General features: G+C 41.3%; 1 protein-coding gene across 1 annotated transcript in view; it reads left to right on the forward strand.

The window, feature by feature from the left end:
* itga9 (integrin, alpha 9) overlaps positions 1 to 18,720 on the forward strand; it is a 422,554-nt gene that overhangs the window by 77,184 nt on the left and 326,650 nt on the right. Inside the window, exons 6-8 of the mRNA XM_072263117.1 lie at positions 3,634 to 3,763; positions 7,691 to 7,776; positions 14,229 to 14,291. Coding sequence (XP_072119218.1) covers positions 3,634 to 3,763; positions 7,691 to 7,776; positions 14,229 to 14,291 — 279 coding nt within the window. The remainder of the gene's footprint in view (positions 1 to 3,633; positions 3,764 to 7,690; positions 7,777 to 14,228; positions 14,292 to 18,720) is intronic.

The following is an 18,720-nucleotide window of genomic DNA, read 5'->3' on the forward strand; positions in this document are numbered from 1 at the left end:
TGTGCCACAGGGTTCAGTGCTGGGTCCATTGTTATTTGTCATCTATATCAATGATCTGGATGATAACGTGGTAAATTGGATCAGCAAATTTGCTGATGATACAAAGATTGGAGGTGTAGTAGACAGTGAGGAAGGTTTTCAGAGCCTGCAGAGGGACTTGGACCAGCTGGAAAAATGGGCTGAAAAATGGCAGATGGAATTTAATACAGACAAGTGTGAGGTATTGCACGTTGGAAGGACAAACCAAGGTAGAACATACAGGGTTAATTAAGGCACTGAGGAGTGCAGTAGAACAGAGGGATCTGGGAATACAGATACAAAATTCCCTAAAAGTGGTGTCACAGGTAGATAGGGTCGTAAAGAGAGGTTTTGGTACATTGGCCTTTATTAATCAAAGTATTGAGTATAAGAGCTGGAATGTTATGATGAGGTTGTATAAGGCATTGGTGAGGCCATATCTGGAGTTTTATGTTCAGTTTTGGTCACCAAGTTACAGGAAGGATATAAATAAGGTTGAAAGAGTGCAGAGAAGGTTTACAAGGATGTTGCCGGGACTTGAGAAACTCAGTTACAGAGAAAGGTTGAATAGGTTGGGACTTTATTCCCTGGAGCGTAGAAGAATGAGGGGAGATTTGATAGAGGTATATAAAATTATGATGGGTATAGATAAGCAGACTTTTTCCACTGAGGCAAGGGGAGAAAAAAACCAGAGGACCTGGGTTAAGAGTGAGGGGGGAAAAGTTTAAAAGGAACATTAGGGGGGGCTTCTTCACACAGAGAGTGGTGGGAGTATGGAATGAGCTGCCAGACGAGGTGGTAAATGTGGGTTCTTTTTTAACATTTAAGAATAAATTGGACAGATACATGGGTGGGAGGTGTATGGAGGGATATGGTCCGTGTGCAGGTCAGTGGGACTAGGCAGAAAATGGTTCGGCACAGCCAAGAAGGGCCAAAAGGCCTGTTTCTGTGCTGTAGTTTTTCTATGGTTCTATGGTTCTATATTACTATGCATTACAATATGCTGCTGCCACATAACAGCAAATTTTACGAAATATGTCAATGATATTAAACCTGATTCTGATTCTGGCGTTAAAATATGAGTCAAGGTGATCAATGATTCTGAAATTCCATTGAGTTACGAAGCTATTGAAGCACAAGGTGCTAATTGAGTAAGTTCTTTCCTTTATTTCCTTTCTAGAAATTCTTTTCAACAAGCATGTCCTGCTTTGCTTTCTTATAAGTGGGGTTGTGATTGCAGGGAGAATTTCAAAATTGTACCAATTGTTACAGTTCAACTGTTTTGCACTAAACTGTGCAGCTACAAATTAGGAATTGAATAGTGAGGAAAAGGAGAAGCAAAACATGGTTCCCTGTTCCTTTTGTTTGTAAGAACAATTGCTGTAGAGACTTTGTTTGTTCAACTGTTTTGTGCTGACAGTTTCTTTGCAAATGACACAGTTTATCTTCCTTTTATGTTTTAAGCTTTTGTTATCTCTGCAAATATCGCTTTCGTCACCTTGTCATCCGTTGTTTTATTAGCGGCATTAGAGACCCTCTGAATGTTTTTTCTTTCACTGAGGATGCTGCTGCTCTTTTACTGAGTTAAAAGAAAATATTATTAATGCAGGTGTGCCACTTCAGAACCCATCGGAAGGGCAGAAACCTTTTCTGAGATTAAAAACTCTTCAACATCTGCTTCCTGCTGAAGTTCACACTGGAAATCAATCCTAGTTATGGCACTCTTTACCTGCAGGAAAATGATAATAAACAGAACCAGGCTTGAATTGCTGGCATGCTGTACTGTTCTTAATGATTTCACACACAGCATCCTCAGTTATACAAGTTTACAAAAGGTTTGTTGAAAGCAGCCAAAGGGCAGATGTAGGCAGAGGTTTACAAACAGCTGCTTACATTTATCTCTTGTTATTTTCCCAATGTATTTGTTAGTAAGCTACCTTCTATGTAAACTTTCAAAACATCTTTATAGTTGCTTTTCAATTGGAATTGAACCTGCCTTGGGTAATTAGAACGGAGAATGAAGAACAGGCACGTGGTAAAAGGCTCTTCAACCCATGACGTTGTGCCAAATAAGACCTGATCCCTTCTGCCTGAATATCCATTCATTATCTGCATACTCATATACCTGTCGTCTTTGTTTGCCCATTACGCCACTGGCGTTTAGGGCAGCAATGAAGGTCCTCCATCTCTGGTAGCGTTCATAGCTTTCTTCATTGTGTCAGTAGCTTCCTCTTGGTTTTCACTACTGTCAGTCACGCAAGTCCTGGGTGGAGACTCGAGAGTACTGCACACAGATGTAGAAAGATTTTTCATTGCTGTTTCTGTAACAGTTTTGTTTGACTAGTCAGGGTTGTTAGCCCTGAGCTGAATCCCCCAAACCGGGAAGATCAGTAGAACAGTCTTGGTCTGGCCTCTACCATTTCACCTGTTTGGGATGGGTGACCCTACCAACAGCCAAAGCCTAAAACCTTGACCTCAGACAGCATAGTTCTGTGGGTCATTGAAGCATACCAGCCTCCAAACCACGACAAGGTTGTGGTCCTGTTGGAGGATGTACGTATCTGAAGTGTCTCTGCCATATCTGCCTCTGCCATCGCACTGGCAATGCATTCCGGGCATGCACCATTCTGTGTTTTTAAAAAAGCTTGCTCTACACATCTCCTTTGAGCTTTCCCCACTCTTTCCTTTAGTGCACGCCTTCTAGTGTAAGATATTTTGACGCTGGGGTAGGGGTATCATCTTTCTCTTCTGCGTGTGCCTCTCATAGCTTTATACAGTTCTATCAGGTCCGCACTCAGCCTCTGCTGCTCCAGAGAAAACACCCCAAGTTTGTCTCAACTTCTTATAGCACATAACAAGATAGAATTTTTCCTCCTTTTTAAAGATGCACATTAATATATGTTGAAATCCATACTTAAACTATTTTATTATTTTTAATCTAAGAATGGGTATCTCAGAAAAAAAATAGTCCTCTAGCTATAAATAGCTAATTTAAATTGCTGGAAGTGACGAAAGTACTCAGCCATTTCAAAGTTCAAAGTCCATTTGTTATCGAAGTATGTATACATCAAGCAACCTTGAGATTGTCTCCTTACAGGCAGCCACAAAAAAGAAACCCAAAAGGACCTATTAAAAAAGGAAAATTGACCACCCAGTGTGCAGGGAACAAAAAACAAATCAAGTAAACATAAATGCAAGCAAATAGCTTTCTGAACTGAAGCCTAGAAAGAGAGTCCAATTACCAGTTTAATTTGTTTACAGTGCTTGAATTGTTAGGTAATTATGTATTTTTCACAGGCAATATCATTCTAATCCACACCTACCAATGTCTGCACATCCAAATAACTCTGAGCAGCTGCAGCCAGTGAAAACTCAGATTTCCTCTGAGGGGGTTATAAGTGAGACTGGATTTGAGCTAAATGTGTTTTTTATAAAATAAACTTTAACTGTTGCAGACATCTCAATTATTTGTAACACAGTCATGTATGATGGTTTGGATAATTTCTACTAAATTGGTAACTCACACCGCTGTCTTAATTTGTCATGATTAAGCATTAATTAAGTAGAATACAGATATCTTCACTCAAATGGGTTAACATCCATTTTATTTTGTAGGACCTTGTTGTAATGGGAGCACCTGGATCATACTACTGGACTGGTACAGTGAAAGTTTACAGTTTGAAAGATGGCAAAAATTATCATTTTGAGGATACAGGTTTTGGGTCCAGCCACTACCGTTACCTGGGTAAGTAAAGAAAGCCTTGCAAAATTCAAAGTGCATCTATTATTAAAGTATGTATACGTTAAACAACCTTGAGATTTGTTTCCTTACAGGCAGCCACAAAACAAAGAACCCTAGTAGAACCCATTTTTAAAAAAAAGACATCAAACACCCAATGTGCAGAGAAAAAAAACAAATCATACAAATAATAGGAGTAAGCAAACAGCATTCAGAACTGAAGTTTTACGGAAGTGAGTTCACAGACATGAAGCCAGGCCACAGCCTCTGTTCAATGTAGCCTCTAGTAAAGGTCACCACCTGCTGCTGTAGAGCCATGTTATCCTTGGAAACTTTTCATTTGATGAAGTGTTGCTTTTGTTCTTGATAAACATGGAGTGCTGGTGTCGAAATGTTGCAAAGCAGCTCTGGCATTAGAATGACAGTATAACGGCACTGTGGTGTAGTGGTTAGCACAACGCTTTTGCAGTACAGGTAACCCTGGTTCAATCTTCCTGCTGCCTGTAAGGAATTCGTACGTTCTCCCTGTGAATCCGTGGATTTCCTCTGGGTGCTCCGGTTTCCTCCCACAGTCAAGTTGGTAGTTTAATTGGTCATTGTAAATTGTCCTGTGATTAAGCGAGGGTTAAATCTGAGGGATTGCTGGATGGCACGGCTCAGAGGGCTGGAAGAGCCTACTCCGTGCTGTGTGTCAATAAATAAATAAATTTATTTGCCTGGCCTGTTGAGTTCCTCCAGCATTTTGTGTGTGTTGCTTGGATTTCCAACATCTGCAGATTTTCTCTGGTTTATGATTAGAAAGAAACTCTTCCTCAGATCTCTTCTAAACCTCTCAGCCTTTACCCAAAACCAGTTCCCTCTAGTTTTAGATAATCCCACAGAAGGGAAAACTTCCCTCCTATGCCCCACATAATTTTGTTGACCTCCATCAAGTACCTCCTCATCTTACTGCTCTGCAAGGAATTAAAGCCCAGCTTTTCCTCTGCATCAAATCATATCCTTTTTATTGTGTACACAACACCCCAGTTCTGTGATGTACTTCTTCGCTTCTTTTAAGGGCTCTAGCTATTGGAAGCAAGTGTTTGAAGTCATGAAGAAGGGTTTCGGTCCAAAACATCGACTGTTTACTCTTGTCCATAGATGCTGCCTGACCTGCTGAGTTCCTCCAGCATCTTGTGTGTGTTGCTAAGTATCTGTTGTGCTTTCTTCGCTATCTCATCTTCCTGTTCTGCTGTCTTCAAGGAACTTTGGACTTGTAAACTGAGGTTCCTCTGTTTCTTAATGCTGTCTTGATCTCTGCCATTCACAGAGTATATCCTACTCTTATTAGTTATCCAAGAGTGCATCACCTTGCACATCAGGATTAAATCTTTTCTGCTATTGCTTGGCTGGCCTTAGAAAATGATCGGTATCATTCTGTATCTTATGACTATCCTCAACACTGTTGATTTTGTGCCATCTTTCTTACTTACTGCCCATTACGTTGCTGGTGTTTAGGGCAGCAAAGAAAGTCCTCTATCTCAGGTGGTGTTCAGGGCTTCCTTCATCATGTCAGTAGCTTCCTCAGTTTTCATGACTGTCAGTCATGCAAGTCCCGAGTGGAGACTCAGGAATACTGTCACACTCAGATATAGAAGGGTTCTTCATTGCTGTGTCCATAACAGTTTTGTTTTACCAGTCAAGGCTGTTGGCCCTGAGCTGAATCCTGAACCTGGAGGATCGGTGGACCACTCTTAGTCTGGTCTCTACCCTTTGACCTGTTTGGCTTGTGTGACCCTACTAAGAGCCAAAGCTGAAAGCCTTGACTCCAACCAATATAGCTTTCCAGGTAATTGAGGCGCACAAGCCTCCAAGGTTGTGGTCCACTTGGAGGTTTGTGTCATCTGCAAACCCAGTAATTATATTTCCTATATTCTTAATGAAATTGTTCCCTTCTGTACCTCATAAAGTGGCCACTGAGTGTATGTTTGTGGTCTGCTGCTGCTGTAGCCCATCTGCTTCACGGTTCGACATGCATTCAACGGTGCACTTCTGCACACACCGCTGTTGTAAGGCGTGGTTATTTGAGTTGCCTTCCTGTCAGCCTGAACCAGTTGGGCCATTCTTCTCTGACATCTCTCTCTTTAACGAGGAATTTTTGCCGACATAACTGCTGCTCACTGATTGTTTCTTGTTGGTTTTTTGCACCATTCTCTGTAAACTTTAGAGACGGTTGTGCATGAATATCCCAGGGGATGAGCAGTTCCAAGATACTCAAACCATCCCTGCTTGGCACCAACAATCATTTCACAGTCAACATCACTTAAATCACTTTCTTCCGCATTCTGATGTTGGCCTGAACAACAAGTGAACCTCTTGACCACGTCTGTATACTTTTTTGAGTTGCTGCCACATGGTTGCCTGATTAGATAGTTGCATTAATGAAAGGGTGTATCTAATAAAGTGGCCAGTGAATGTAGTTTAGATTCCCTGCCCTCTTAACGGTTTTGAACATTTTATCAAAGAGTGAAGTCTAGGAGGACGATATCAGCCACTCTCCTATTCAGTAAATTTTATTACCTTCAAAAGTCCCATCAAATTGATTAGGCAGTACCTCTCCCTAACAAAGACCCCCATCAAGTTCCTTTGAATTCCCGCTTTTCCAAGTTCAGATTAAACTTCCATTTATCTTTTTCAAATAACTTTTGTTCCATGAAATTAATTATATCTGAACCAAAAATCATTCAATATTCTTGCCAGAAAATTTGCTTTTGTGGTAGGAGAGGTTTAAAACTAATTTTGCAGCCAATAGGACCTATGGTGGGCAAAGTTTAGTCAAATATGGAAGAAAATCTATGTCAGCCCAGTAGGCTGAGCAGACATCGGCGTGATAAAGCATGTGGGAGGATTGGAAGGCTAAACTGCATGCATTTTAATGCAAGGAACTTGACTGGTGAAGTAGATGAACTTGGAGTGTTGATCATACATGGGAGTATGTTATTGTTGCAATCAGTGAGACATGATTCGAAAAAGGGCAGGGCTGCCACCTCAGCATTCTGGATTATAGACGCTTTAGGTAAGAAAGGGGGTGGAATATGAAGAAGGAAGCCATTACTGCAGTCATGAGGAAAGATATCTTTACAGGATCTTTAGAGCATTGAAGTTGGAAAAAATATTAGGTGGTTTGTTTGATATATACTACAGTCCTCCCAGAGTCAAGGGGCAGAATACAAGGTATCCAGGTTTACCAATGTCATGAAGATAAGAGGAAAGGCATGTTGTGATGAGGACGCTGAAAATGCAAAGAGACATTCAATGAGTGGGTGAAATCTTGAGTTTAAAGTAGCAAAAGGGAAAACCATGCACTTTGGTAAAAGGAATTAGGAGGTAGATTATGTGGAAAGAGATGACGAATGAGTGAAGCACAGATGTATCCAGGTGTTCTTGTGCACGAATTGTGAAAGGATAGTGGGCGGGTACGGCAAGGAGTGAGGGAAGCAAAGGACATGAGTTTAGAAAGAGGGAGGTTTTGTTTGAAAGCAACACCCAAAAGTCTGGAGAAACTCAGCTGGTCAGACAGCATCTATGGAAATGAATAAACAGTCAATGTTTTGGGCCAACACCCTTCTAAAGAACCTTTGCACAGGGTGTTAGTAAAATCTGAAATAATCTAGTGAATGGCAGGGCAGGCTTGAGGTGCTGCTTGTATTTTCTTAATTTCTTATGTTAGTCATAAAGTGATAGAAATAGGCCTTTGGCCTATGTTGAACTCTTCTGCACGTATGTTCTGAGTTGTGCTAATCCCATTTCTCCTGCACAGTGAATTTTTTGCAATGCATTTCCTGAGTTGCTGTTAACTCTGACAAAATGGTATGGAGGTCTCTGAAACAATGGGCCATGGTAGCTTGAATCAGCTGGACTGCACATTTCTCATGCTCTTCTTTCTTCAACTAGGATACTCAGTGGCTACAGGCCACTTCACACAACCCAGTTCTTTGGAGATCGTAGGAGGAGCCCCGCAAGATGGAGGTGTTGGAAAGGTACTGATCCAAGGTTTTATAATCTATTTGATAGTCAGCTTTTACCATGTCGTCACAGATGCCTGCATGATATCTACATACTACTAAAACTCTCATGTTCTGTATGTCTGTTTGTCTGTTTGTGACCTCCAATTAGTGCCAATGGTGCATTACAACAGCACTTTTTTTTGGCTAAGTCGAATTAAAATGCGCTAACTTACAAAATGCAGGCAAAGTTCAGTGTTATATATTCGTATAAAATTGCTCATTCCCCAAAATCAACAGGCTCCCTTTTAACCCGAGAGCCGATCCGTCATCATGGAAATCAGGACGCGACAGCCCGACGCATGCACACGGCCAGCCTCAGCAGCGACACCTACCGGAGTAAAAGGGCAGGGCAGCTCTATTTCGAGGGGACACATTCTGCTAATCACCATCAGCATGTGCAAGATTGGGACAGATCAAACTGCCACCCATCAATAAGAGATAATTAAATTTTATTGTAATGACGTACTTCGAGACACCCATAAAACCCTTTGCTGCTGTCAAAGGACAGCGGTGACTATACAACATCCATTTAGGAGAGGGCCAACCACATCATCAAGAACAATCAGCATCCTTTGGTGTTACTGCTTCGCATCTTCTATCCAGCATTCGGATAAAAAAAAAATGGTCAGCCTAATTATGCCGTGTGGAAAGGGAAGGGGGACATTATGGTCAAGAGATGACGCCAAATGTCGTCGGGAAGTGGCAAGGAGAGGGAGAGAACAAGAACTGGATGAGGCCAGGGCTGCACGACTCCAGGATCAAAGAGTCAGGACAAAAAAGATGAGAGAAGAAGGGGCAGAGGAGGAGAGGCATGCACGTCTCCAGGGTCAGAGACAAAGAACAAATAGCAGAAGAGATGAAGAGGTGGGGGATGAAAGGGCTGCATGTCTCTGGAATGACAATGAGAGGCACAAGGGTGGCAGATAAACCAGAAATAATGCCATCAAAAGTGTCCTTCGTTAAAGGAGGAGCAGCTATATTTGCTTTGTTATGCGTCGTTCTTCTTTAATAAACTGAGGTTTTCTACTTCAGTTTCCAAAGCAAAGTGATACCAATAGCATTCAGGAAAATTTAATGTTCATTCTGGTCACATCAGACTGCACTACCCTTCTCTCAAAGGGTGCCCCGACGGGTCACGCCATAGTTTAGTACTGTATAAAGATAAATTTCTAGAAGCATTAATCTTCTTCAAAAGCAACTGAGGTTGTGTAATATGTGAAGCAATTTGTCAATGTTTTTCTTCAAAATTTTTGTAGTGTTGAGAGTTTTACTGGAATTAATAGTCTTGGAACATCTGGGCCCAATTCTTGAAGAGCTGCCACAAAATAGAAAGCTTTCGAGTTGTGTTCGGTTAATTTCTACTTTTATAAGTTATTCTAGCAAACAACATTTCCCTTAATCTCAACAAGATGAAGGAAATGGTTATCAACTTCAGGAAAACTCAAACCACTCACACCTCCCTTTACATTGGCGGTACGGCAATGGAAATCGCAAACACTTTCAAACTCACGGCAGTGCACATCTCTCACAAACTCTCATGGTCCCAGAACACATTCTACACAGTAAAGAACGCTCACCAACGCCCCTGTTTTTTGAGGAGGCTGAAGAGAGTTGGATTTTGTACATCTGTACTCATGTCATTCTACAGATGCGCAGCAGAGAGCATCCTGGCAAGCTGTTTTACTGCTCGGTACAGAAACTGCACTGTGGTGGGCAGGATGCCACTACAGCTGATAGTCAAAACTTCCCAATGCATCACTGGCTCCAACCTACCCGCTGTCAAGGAGCATTTATACAGAATGGTGCCGGAGAAAGGCGTGTAACGTCAGAAAGGATCCCACAAACCCTGGTCATGGACCGTTTGTCCCACTTCCATCAGGGAGGAGGCTACATAACATCCACACCAGGACCACCAGACTCAAAAATATTTACTTTCCCCATGCAGTAAGTCTGATCAATACCTCCATCCACACTCCACCACTACTTTATTATTCCCTGTCGGTCACCTTGTGTTCAGCCTGACATCACTTTATGAAAATATATTCAATCTATGCTCATAAGCTATCTTATGTATTTATATTTATTGTATGTGTTTTGGTATTATTGTTGTGTTCTTTATCTTTGTATTTTTCTTCATGTTACATCGAATCTGGAATAACAATTATTTTGTTCTCCTTTACGCCTGTGTACAGGAAATGGCATGAAACCATCTTTAATCTTGAACCTTCAAGTCAAAGTTATTTCTAGTGTTGGCTCTGTTAGGCCAGCTCTAACATAAAACCACATTGAGCTGGAGATTGATAATTTGATTTGTTGATAATTTTGAAGATAGATGTCATTGTGCTGCCCCTTTTGGAATGTTTATGAAATTAATTTACTGTTTACATTTGGAACAAATCCGTCAATTAGGAAGATGTTAATGCTAATTGAGGGAGAGGGAGCTACCCAGACTAATCTCAGATTCCAGCTTAGTTTCATGCCCCTGCAAGGCACTGCTCTTCAAATACACCTTGAAATATTTAAAACGTGGTGAAGGTGCCTGCATTGACACTGCAATTCTACACTGCCATCGTAGAGAGCCTCCTCATGACGGTCATTACTGTCTGGTTAGGTGCAGCATCCTGTCACAATACATGAAAACTGCAGTAAACTTTCATGACAGCAGAAATGGCTGCAGTCTACCATCACTGCAGGACTTGTATGAGTCTAGGACAAAGATGTGGACAGAAAATATTATTGTAGACACTACCCGCCCTGCAAACTGGCTCGTCCAAAAGCTCCCTTCCAGAAAGTGCCACGGGGTGTTAGAGCAAAAACATAACACCATCTTAAACGTTTCTTTCCCTAGGCAATTCGTCTGATCAGCCATGCCAGTTAGTCTCTATTACCTCAGTCAATGCACTGTAAGCACTTTAAATCACTTTTTATACTGTTGTTTACATTGTAAAAATGTGTCAGTGTTTATGTATTTATATACACTTGATTCCACATCCATACTTTAACCTCTAACTTGATTTTTATATAATTCTTTCTAATAGCTCAATGTTCTTTTCTGTTGCATGTTGCACCAACACACCACAGCAAATCCTAATACATGTAAATGTATATGGTGAATAAAGTTGATCCTTAATCCTTTCATGCAGTAACTTCTTGATCCCCGTTTCCCTCTAGGTAAAAACTACTTTTCTTTCCTCTCCTTTAATCTTTTTACTATGAACAGATGATAATAATAATACTATTACTAAGTAATGATAATACAGGTGGTCAGAAATGGAAAATTCTACAAGGCGCTAGGAAGGTTCCCAGGTGAAGTGTAGGTCTCTGCACACAGATCATTCCGAGAAGTGACATCACGTAGAAACTAATTTAAGAGAAGGCACACCATTAAACTTTTTAAGTGTAGCTGATAAAAATCTAACACGAAAACAAGTCTACAATGCTGATTGTTTTTATACCTTATATAAAACCTAAAAAAAAAGTGAAGTACAGATAAAAGCACGGTATGGTAGGTGGAGACTGAACGCCTGCCACTGTTTGTTGTTGTTCAATGGCTGATTCAGCGATTCTCCCAATGCTGCTCTGCTGATTTTGTTAGCCTGCACACATTATTTTCTCATTGTATTAATGGTATGTAATATGTTTTTACTTTCAGATACATTTGTGTGATGAACAGATGTAAGACAGAGGCTGCTTACCGGCAGCACATAAATTCAGAGTCAGAAATGATGGTGATCCCAAGCTATCTCATTATGTATTCCAAAATTTAAAAAAATCCAAACTACTTCTGCCCCCAAGTATTTTGGATAGGGAGTACTCAACATGTACAATAAATAAATAAGAATACTAATACATAATGCCAATTAAGAGAAATAAGTTTGTTTTCCTATTTACTCTGTCTCGGCTTTGCCTGATTTTAAATTCTTCATTTAGCTCCACTGTCAGACACATGATACAGGTTTCCTCCGCCATCCGAAGGTAGAAACGGTTCATAAGCCGGAATGTCGTAAAGTGAAGAAGCAACTACCATTTATTTATATGGGAAAAATTTGTGAGTGTTCGCAGACCCAAAAAATAACCTACCAAATCATGCTAAGTAACACATAAAACCTAAAATAACAGTAACAGATAGCAAAAGCAGGAATGATATGATAAATACACACGCCTATATAAAGTAGAAATACTTTTCTACAATCATTGCCGCACTTTCCACCGTAGCGAAAATCTCACGCAAGCACTCTCGGCAGAAATACTCTCTCCAGTAACCTTTAAGTTATGAAGCTGCCAAATCATACCAAATAACACATAAAAATACACAGCCTATATAAAGTAGAAATAATGTAGGTACAGTGTAGAATCACTTACCAGAATCGGGAAGACAACGCTGAGCACACTGATGATGGTGTGTTAGGCTGAGTCGTCGGAGGCTGGAGTGGTGCAGTGGTCCCCAACCTTTAAGCCGCGGACCGATACCGATCTGCGAAGCGTGCAGTGGTGCAGCGGTAGCAGGGATGCACCCAACACATCTTTAAGAAAAAAGCCGAAATAAACAAGCTAATTAATTAGGTGGCACCCGGCACGTAAATGTCGGCCCAGATCCGAGGCGACACAATCAGCAATCGCCTCTGATCTGGGCCGACATCTACGTGCTGGGTGGCACCTAATTAATTAGCTTGTTTATTTTGGCTTTTTTCTTAAAGATGTGTTAGGTGCGTCCCGGCTACCGCTGCATTCTCCACGGCAACGTATCGGTCCGCGGCCCGGTGTTTGGGGTGGTGGGACACTGGGGTGTCATCTCATCGTTGTCTGTTTCCATCAGGGCAGGCAGGTCATCATCTTCTATGTCTACCTGCTTTGATGTCGAAGGTCGAGGTTCGTCGTCTGCTGTGGCTGATGTGGAAGGCTTGAAAAATGACAGTATGCTTGACTGCTTAGCCTTGCGCATTTTTCTATCATACAGTTCTTTGTAAGCACTCAAACCATCCTGCAAATATGCCCTAAACCTACGTACCCTTTCAAAATTAAAGTCGTACTTTTCTGCAACAATTGCAGTGAAAATCTCACGCAGTTGCTTCACGTTCAGTTCCTGGATGACTTCACTTTCGGTCCGTTCGCTACTACATTCCGTTTCGATTGTTATTCTTTCCTCTTCCAATTGCATCAGCTCTTCATCTATCAGTTCTTGGTCATGGGATGCCAAAACCTCTTCAACATCATCTTCATCAACTTCCACAAGCCAAACTCACTTTGTCCTTACTTCGTTCACCACGATCGAAATGCTTAATTATGTCTAGTTTTACGCTAAGTGTAACACTCTTACGAGCTCTTTTAGGCTTTTCCGATACCTTAGAACTCATCTTGCTAATGGATGCTCAAAATAAATCGACATAAAGCACAGATGCTCACAGGCACGTGTTTAAGCAACGCCGGCTAGAATGCAGTTACAGGGGAGGAGCTTGGCTGCTCGGGGCGCACATTGCCTTTCTTCGTAACAGTGAAAACACCTTCTGTTTGCGAAAACAGGTAACTAATGTAGGTCTTTCGTAACAGCAAGGTGTCGTAAAGTGAACGTTCGAAAAGTGGGGGACACCTGTACCAGGAAAATCACTCTGGTTTATCCACAATTTTCCAGTTGCTGGCAATGTTCTGAATTGCTGATGGACATAGAACAGAGGACATTACTGCGCAGTACACGATGTTGTACCGACCTTTTAACCTATTCTAAATCAATCTAATCCTTCCCTCCCACACACATCTCCATTTTTCTATCGTAGTTATTTAGAGTAAATGTTTCATCCTGTGCTTGAAGATCACCCACCATAAATACACGCTGGGAAAATAACATGCTGGGAATGTTCCACTGACTCATTAAGACTTGCTTCAAGAAAATTTGAATGGCTACTTATGCTATTTTCTACATTAAAACAGATGATGCTGGAGATGCCCAGTATCAGATTTACGTTGACATTTCAGGTCAATAATCCTTTTTCAGAATATTATCCTGGAAAACTGTTTCTACTCTTGCCATATACACTGCTTGACCTGCAGAAAGTCCCCTACAATATCAGTTTTTATCCCATTATACAAGATCGCATTAACCAATTCTATCATTTTGCAATAGACTTCTATAAAGCTGTTTTTTCTGTATGAATCCTATGGACAAGAATCTGTATGATTAGTGTTCTGGATGGGAATATCCCTACGTTAAAGTCATAGTTGACACTAATCTGTATATTTCTGAGAAATCACTAAGGTATATTTTGTGTCAAAAGTTATGTTGAGTTCTGCCATGAAATATATACGTTATGAAAAATTATATTTTGACACTGTCATGCAGTTTTCTCCCTCATGGCTTAGGAGTAGTGTTTATAATATCACAAATTTGCTTAATGTTGGTGTAATCTAATACATTATTATTTCCTTTTTAGGTGTACATATTTAAAATTGACGTAGATAAACTCTCAACAGTGTCCACTTTCCCAGGAAAAGAGGTCAGTTTTGTAAATAGTGCAAATCTACTGTAGTGTTTTGCTGAAACCGGTTGAATGAGAGTAAGACTTGTCATTTTTTATAGAACTTTTCATGTTGTTGGAACATCTCAATGCACAGTGCTACCCTGGTCTTTGAACCTTTTCTGTCATCCAATAACATCAATACTGATCTTTTTCTGAATCTAATTTCCATATCCTTGCCTTGATTTTATATCTCCTAGTTTCTGGACTCAACAAAAATCCACCAACCCCTGTTTCAGACCTCTACTTTGTGTGAAAATGTGCAGAAGGTTTTCACTTTAATTTAAAAGGTTACCTTCCTTGTTCTGGTACTCTAGGCAGAAGTAATGTTTCTTTCTTATCTACATTTTAACAACCTTAGTTTTTTTTTGTTTCTAAAAAGTTCCACTAGTGATGCGCTTGCGCAGCTCGGACGACAGCGCGAGTATGCGCACTAGACAGTGTCCAGCACAATCTTAGTTTTTAAGGTGATTATCATACTTTTATCTTCCATTATCAAAGGACTGAAAATCTACACTCCTAATTTAACCCTTTCAGCCTGGTTGAAGTTTTAACGATTATAAAATTTGAATTTCTCCAGCAGCAGCCCTCACCATGAGTAGCCTGTGGGAAAGGCATTGATTATTAATAAAACCAGCACAGCAGCGCCTCTACTTTCTTGGAAGTTTGTGAAGTTTCGGCATGTCATGTAAAACTTGGACAAACTCCTAGTGATGTGCAGTAGAGAGTGTATTGACTGCTTGCGTGAGGATCTGGTGTGGAAACACCAATGCCCTTGAACGGAAAAAAAATAGTGGATGTAGTCTAGTCTATCACTGTTGAAGCCCTTTCCACCATTCAGCACATCTACAAGGAGCTGTGTTGCAGGAAAGCAGCATCCATCATCAGAGGTCCCCACTTCCCAGGACATACTCTCTTCTTTGCTGCTGCCATCAGGAAGGAGGTACAGGAGTCTCAGGATCCACACCAACAGGTTCAGGAGCAGTTATTACCTCTCAACCTTGGGATGCTTGAACCAAAGGAGATAACATCACTCAACTTAACTTGTTCCATCACTGAACTGTTCCCACAACCAATGGACTCACTTTCAAGGACACTTCACCTCATGTTCCAGATATCTATTTTTTACCTCCTTTTTTTTCCGGTTTTGTATTTGCATAGTCTGTTGTCTTTTGCACTGATTGTTTGTCTCTCTCATTATGTGTGTGTGGTTTTTCATTAATTCTATTGTATTTCTTTGTATTTACTATGAATGCCCACAAGAAAATGAAATTCAGGGTTGTATTTGGTAACATATATGTACTTTGATAATAAATTTACTTTGAACGTTGGAAGGACTGTGTGTTTACACACAAGTTTCAACTTCATGGAATGACTTGTGTCACACTCATACATATGGTAAAGTTTAAAGCTAACAGTCAAACCATATGCTGGCCGTAGAACCCTGTCATACTCCCAGAGTCATCATGTTATTCCAACTGCACTTTTCAGTGATGACAGAAAGCCATCTAGTTCTAAAGAATTGCAAATAGCTCAGGCTGCACCCTTTTATCTCCTTGTTTGTAACCTTTGAAGTTGATTTGCTGTGTCCTCTGCTGTGTACTCTTTTTGGTTGCAATAAGGATTGTGGTTTCAGTTATAAAAAAGAAAATATTGTCGGCACTCAGAGGGTTTAGTAGCATCTACAGAAGGAGAAACGAAGGCCTTCAAGTCCTTTGTCAGAGAGGAAAGAAGGATGGTGTAAGTGATAGAGAAGAAATGGGGAGGGGTGGATCAGAGGAAGGGTACATCTGGGATAGGTTGAGGCCAGGATGGCTTTGGAGATATGTTTTATAAATCATTCAATTTCTGGGTTCATGGGGACAGACAAGAAGTTGTAAAATGTAGGTACGTAGGACATACTAATGAAGAGCTAAAACTGAGTCAGTATTGCAGTTGGATGTTGTGCATCAGAAGTGACCAGTTCTGATGTAGCAGTATCAGTAGCTGGGACAGAAGATGTCATGATATTGGTGATGAGTAGCACTGACCCAAGACCAGGACAATCGTGGGCTCAGTCGGCAGTAGTTTGCTAAGCCCAAATGTGAGGGCATTTTCACAATTGTTTTGTGTGGGCTTTTCAGGCTGAGTCGGTGTTTAATAGCCTATCCCTAGTTACGCATTGAGAAGATGGTGGTAAGCTATCTCCTTAAACCACCGCAGTCCTTCAGGTGTGGGTATACCCTTTATGTTATTAGGGAGAGAGTTCTAATATCTTGATCCAGTGATGGTCAGAGAACAGAGGTATACGCTTAGTGGCTACTTTATTAGGTACACCGGCTCATTTATGCAAATATCTAATCAGTCAATCATGTGGCTACAACTCAGTGCATAAAAGTATGCAGGCATGGTCAAGAGGTTCACTTGTTGTTCAGACCAAACATCAGAATTGGGGAAGAAATGTGATCTAAGTGATTTTGACCATGGAATAGTTGTTGGTGCCAGATGGGCCGTTTTGAGTATCTCAGAAACTGCTGATCTCATGGGATTTTCACACACAACTGTCTCTAGAGCAGAATTTCCCAATCTGGGGTCCATGCACCCTTCAGTTAATGGCGGGGATCCATGGCTTATAAAAAGGTTGGGAACCCATTTTCTGGAGTTTATGAGAAACAAAAACCTGGTGTATGATTGGGAGGGCAGCTTCTTGGTGACTGTGTTCGTATGCCTCTGTCCTTGTGTCTGGTTAAGGTTGCAAGGTGCTGTCTAAAGAGTCATCGTGAGTTATTGGAATTCATCCTGTATGTAGTTCAGACCGCTGCTACTCTTCATCGGTGGTGGAAAGAATGGTTGTGGACAGTCTGCTTATCAAGCGGCCTGCGTTGTCCTGCATCGTGTTGAGGTTCTTGAATATAGTCAAAGCTGCAATGAATTTGGCAATTTGAGACCATTCCATCGGACTCCTGACTTCGGAGAGTTGGGAGGTCAGTTACTTATGATGGGATTCCCAGCCTCTGGGCTGCTCTGGTGTAGATGGCTATTCCAGTGCAGTCAGTTTCCATATTTTTCTTGCAGTGCAGAATGTGTAGAACAGGGGCATTCAACTTATCAAAGTCTATGCTAGTTTTCAGAGTAATCCCATTGCCTTCCTATTGCTGTGTATTTTTCTCTCTCAGGCAGACTTTGTTTATTCTCCCACTGCACAGTTTCACTAGGATTAATTTACAGTAGCTGAATATCCCATCAGTTAGCTCAAATTTGGGATATGGGAGGAAATTGGAGCATTTAGAGGAAGCCTACAGGGTCACTGACTGTAAAAGATTATTAAAGACACCCATCACCCAGGGCATGCCCTCTTTTCACTGTTACCATCATGTAGGAGGTACAGGAGCCTGAAGGCACACACTCAATAATTCAGGAACAGCTTCTTCCCCTCTGCCATAGGTTTCCTATTTGGACATTGAACCCATGAACTTTAAAAAAAAATTATATATATTATTTAAAAGCACAAACACGAAGAAATCTGCAGATGTTGGAAATTCAAGCAACACACATCAAAGTTGCTGGTGAATGCAGCAGGCCAGGCAGCTGAAACTATACCCCTTGCCCATCCTCTGGGTTCCCCCCCCTTTTCTTTCTCCCTAGGCCTCCTGTCCCATGATCCTCTCATATCCCTTTTGCCAATTAACTGTCCAGCTCTTGGCTCCATCCCTCCCCCTCCTGTCTTCTCCTATCATTTTGGATCTCCCCCTCCCCCTCCCACTTTCAAATCTCTTACTAGCTCTTCTTTCAGTTAGTCCTGACGAAGGGTCTGTGCCCAAAACGTCGACTGTATCTCTTCCTAGAGATGCTGCCTGGCCTGCTGCGTTCACCAGCAACTTTGATGTGTGGCTTGAATTTCCAGCATCTGCAGAATTCCTTGTGTTTACGTAGATAATGGCCACTCCCTTGAGGATGTTCTGCAGCTATTTTGAGCCATCGGAGAGGAAACATACCACCCTGGTGTCTTCTCAGAGGCACAGGAGTGCATGTCTGTCGCTCACTATCAAATCCTCCATTATTGCTGCTTGGTTAGATATCGTCCTCCACAGCATGGGGTGTCAGGTGACATGTTGATCTCCATTGCGATAGGTTTGAGCACAGGAGCAGAAATGACTTTCTGTAACTCTACAGGGCCTTGGTGAGATCATGCATCGTGTATTATGTGTATCAATCACCTCACTCAATGGAAGGATTTTCTTCCTACAGAGGGGTCCAGCAAAGATTGACCAGACTGACTCTAGTGAGGGCAGGGCTGACGTCTGAAGAGAGATTTGTCATAAGAGTCCTATAGTGCGGAAGAATGCCTTTCAGCCTGGCTCATGCATCTGTATTCATCTCATTTTCTTGCGTTTGGCCTGTATACTTTTCTTCCTTTCCTATCAATGTA

The sequence above is a fragment of the Mobula birostris genome, chromosome 1 (assembly GCF_030028105.1).
Source record: "Mobula birostris isolate sMobBir1 chromosome 1, sMobBir1.hap1, whole genome shotgun sequence".
Classification (NCBI taxonomy): Eukaryota; Metazoa; Chordata; class Chondrichthyes; order Myliobatiformes; family Myliobatidae; genus Mobula; species Mobula birostris.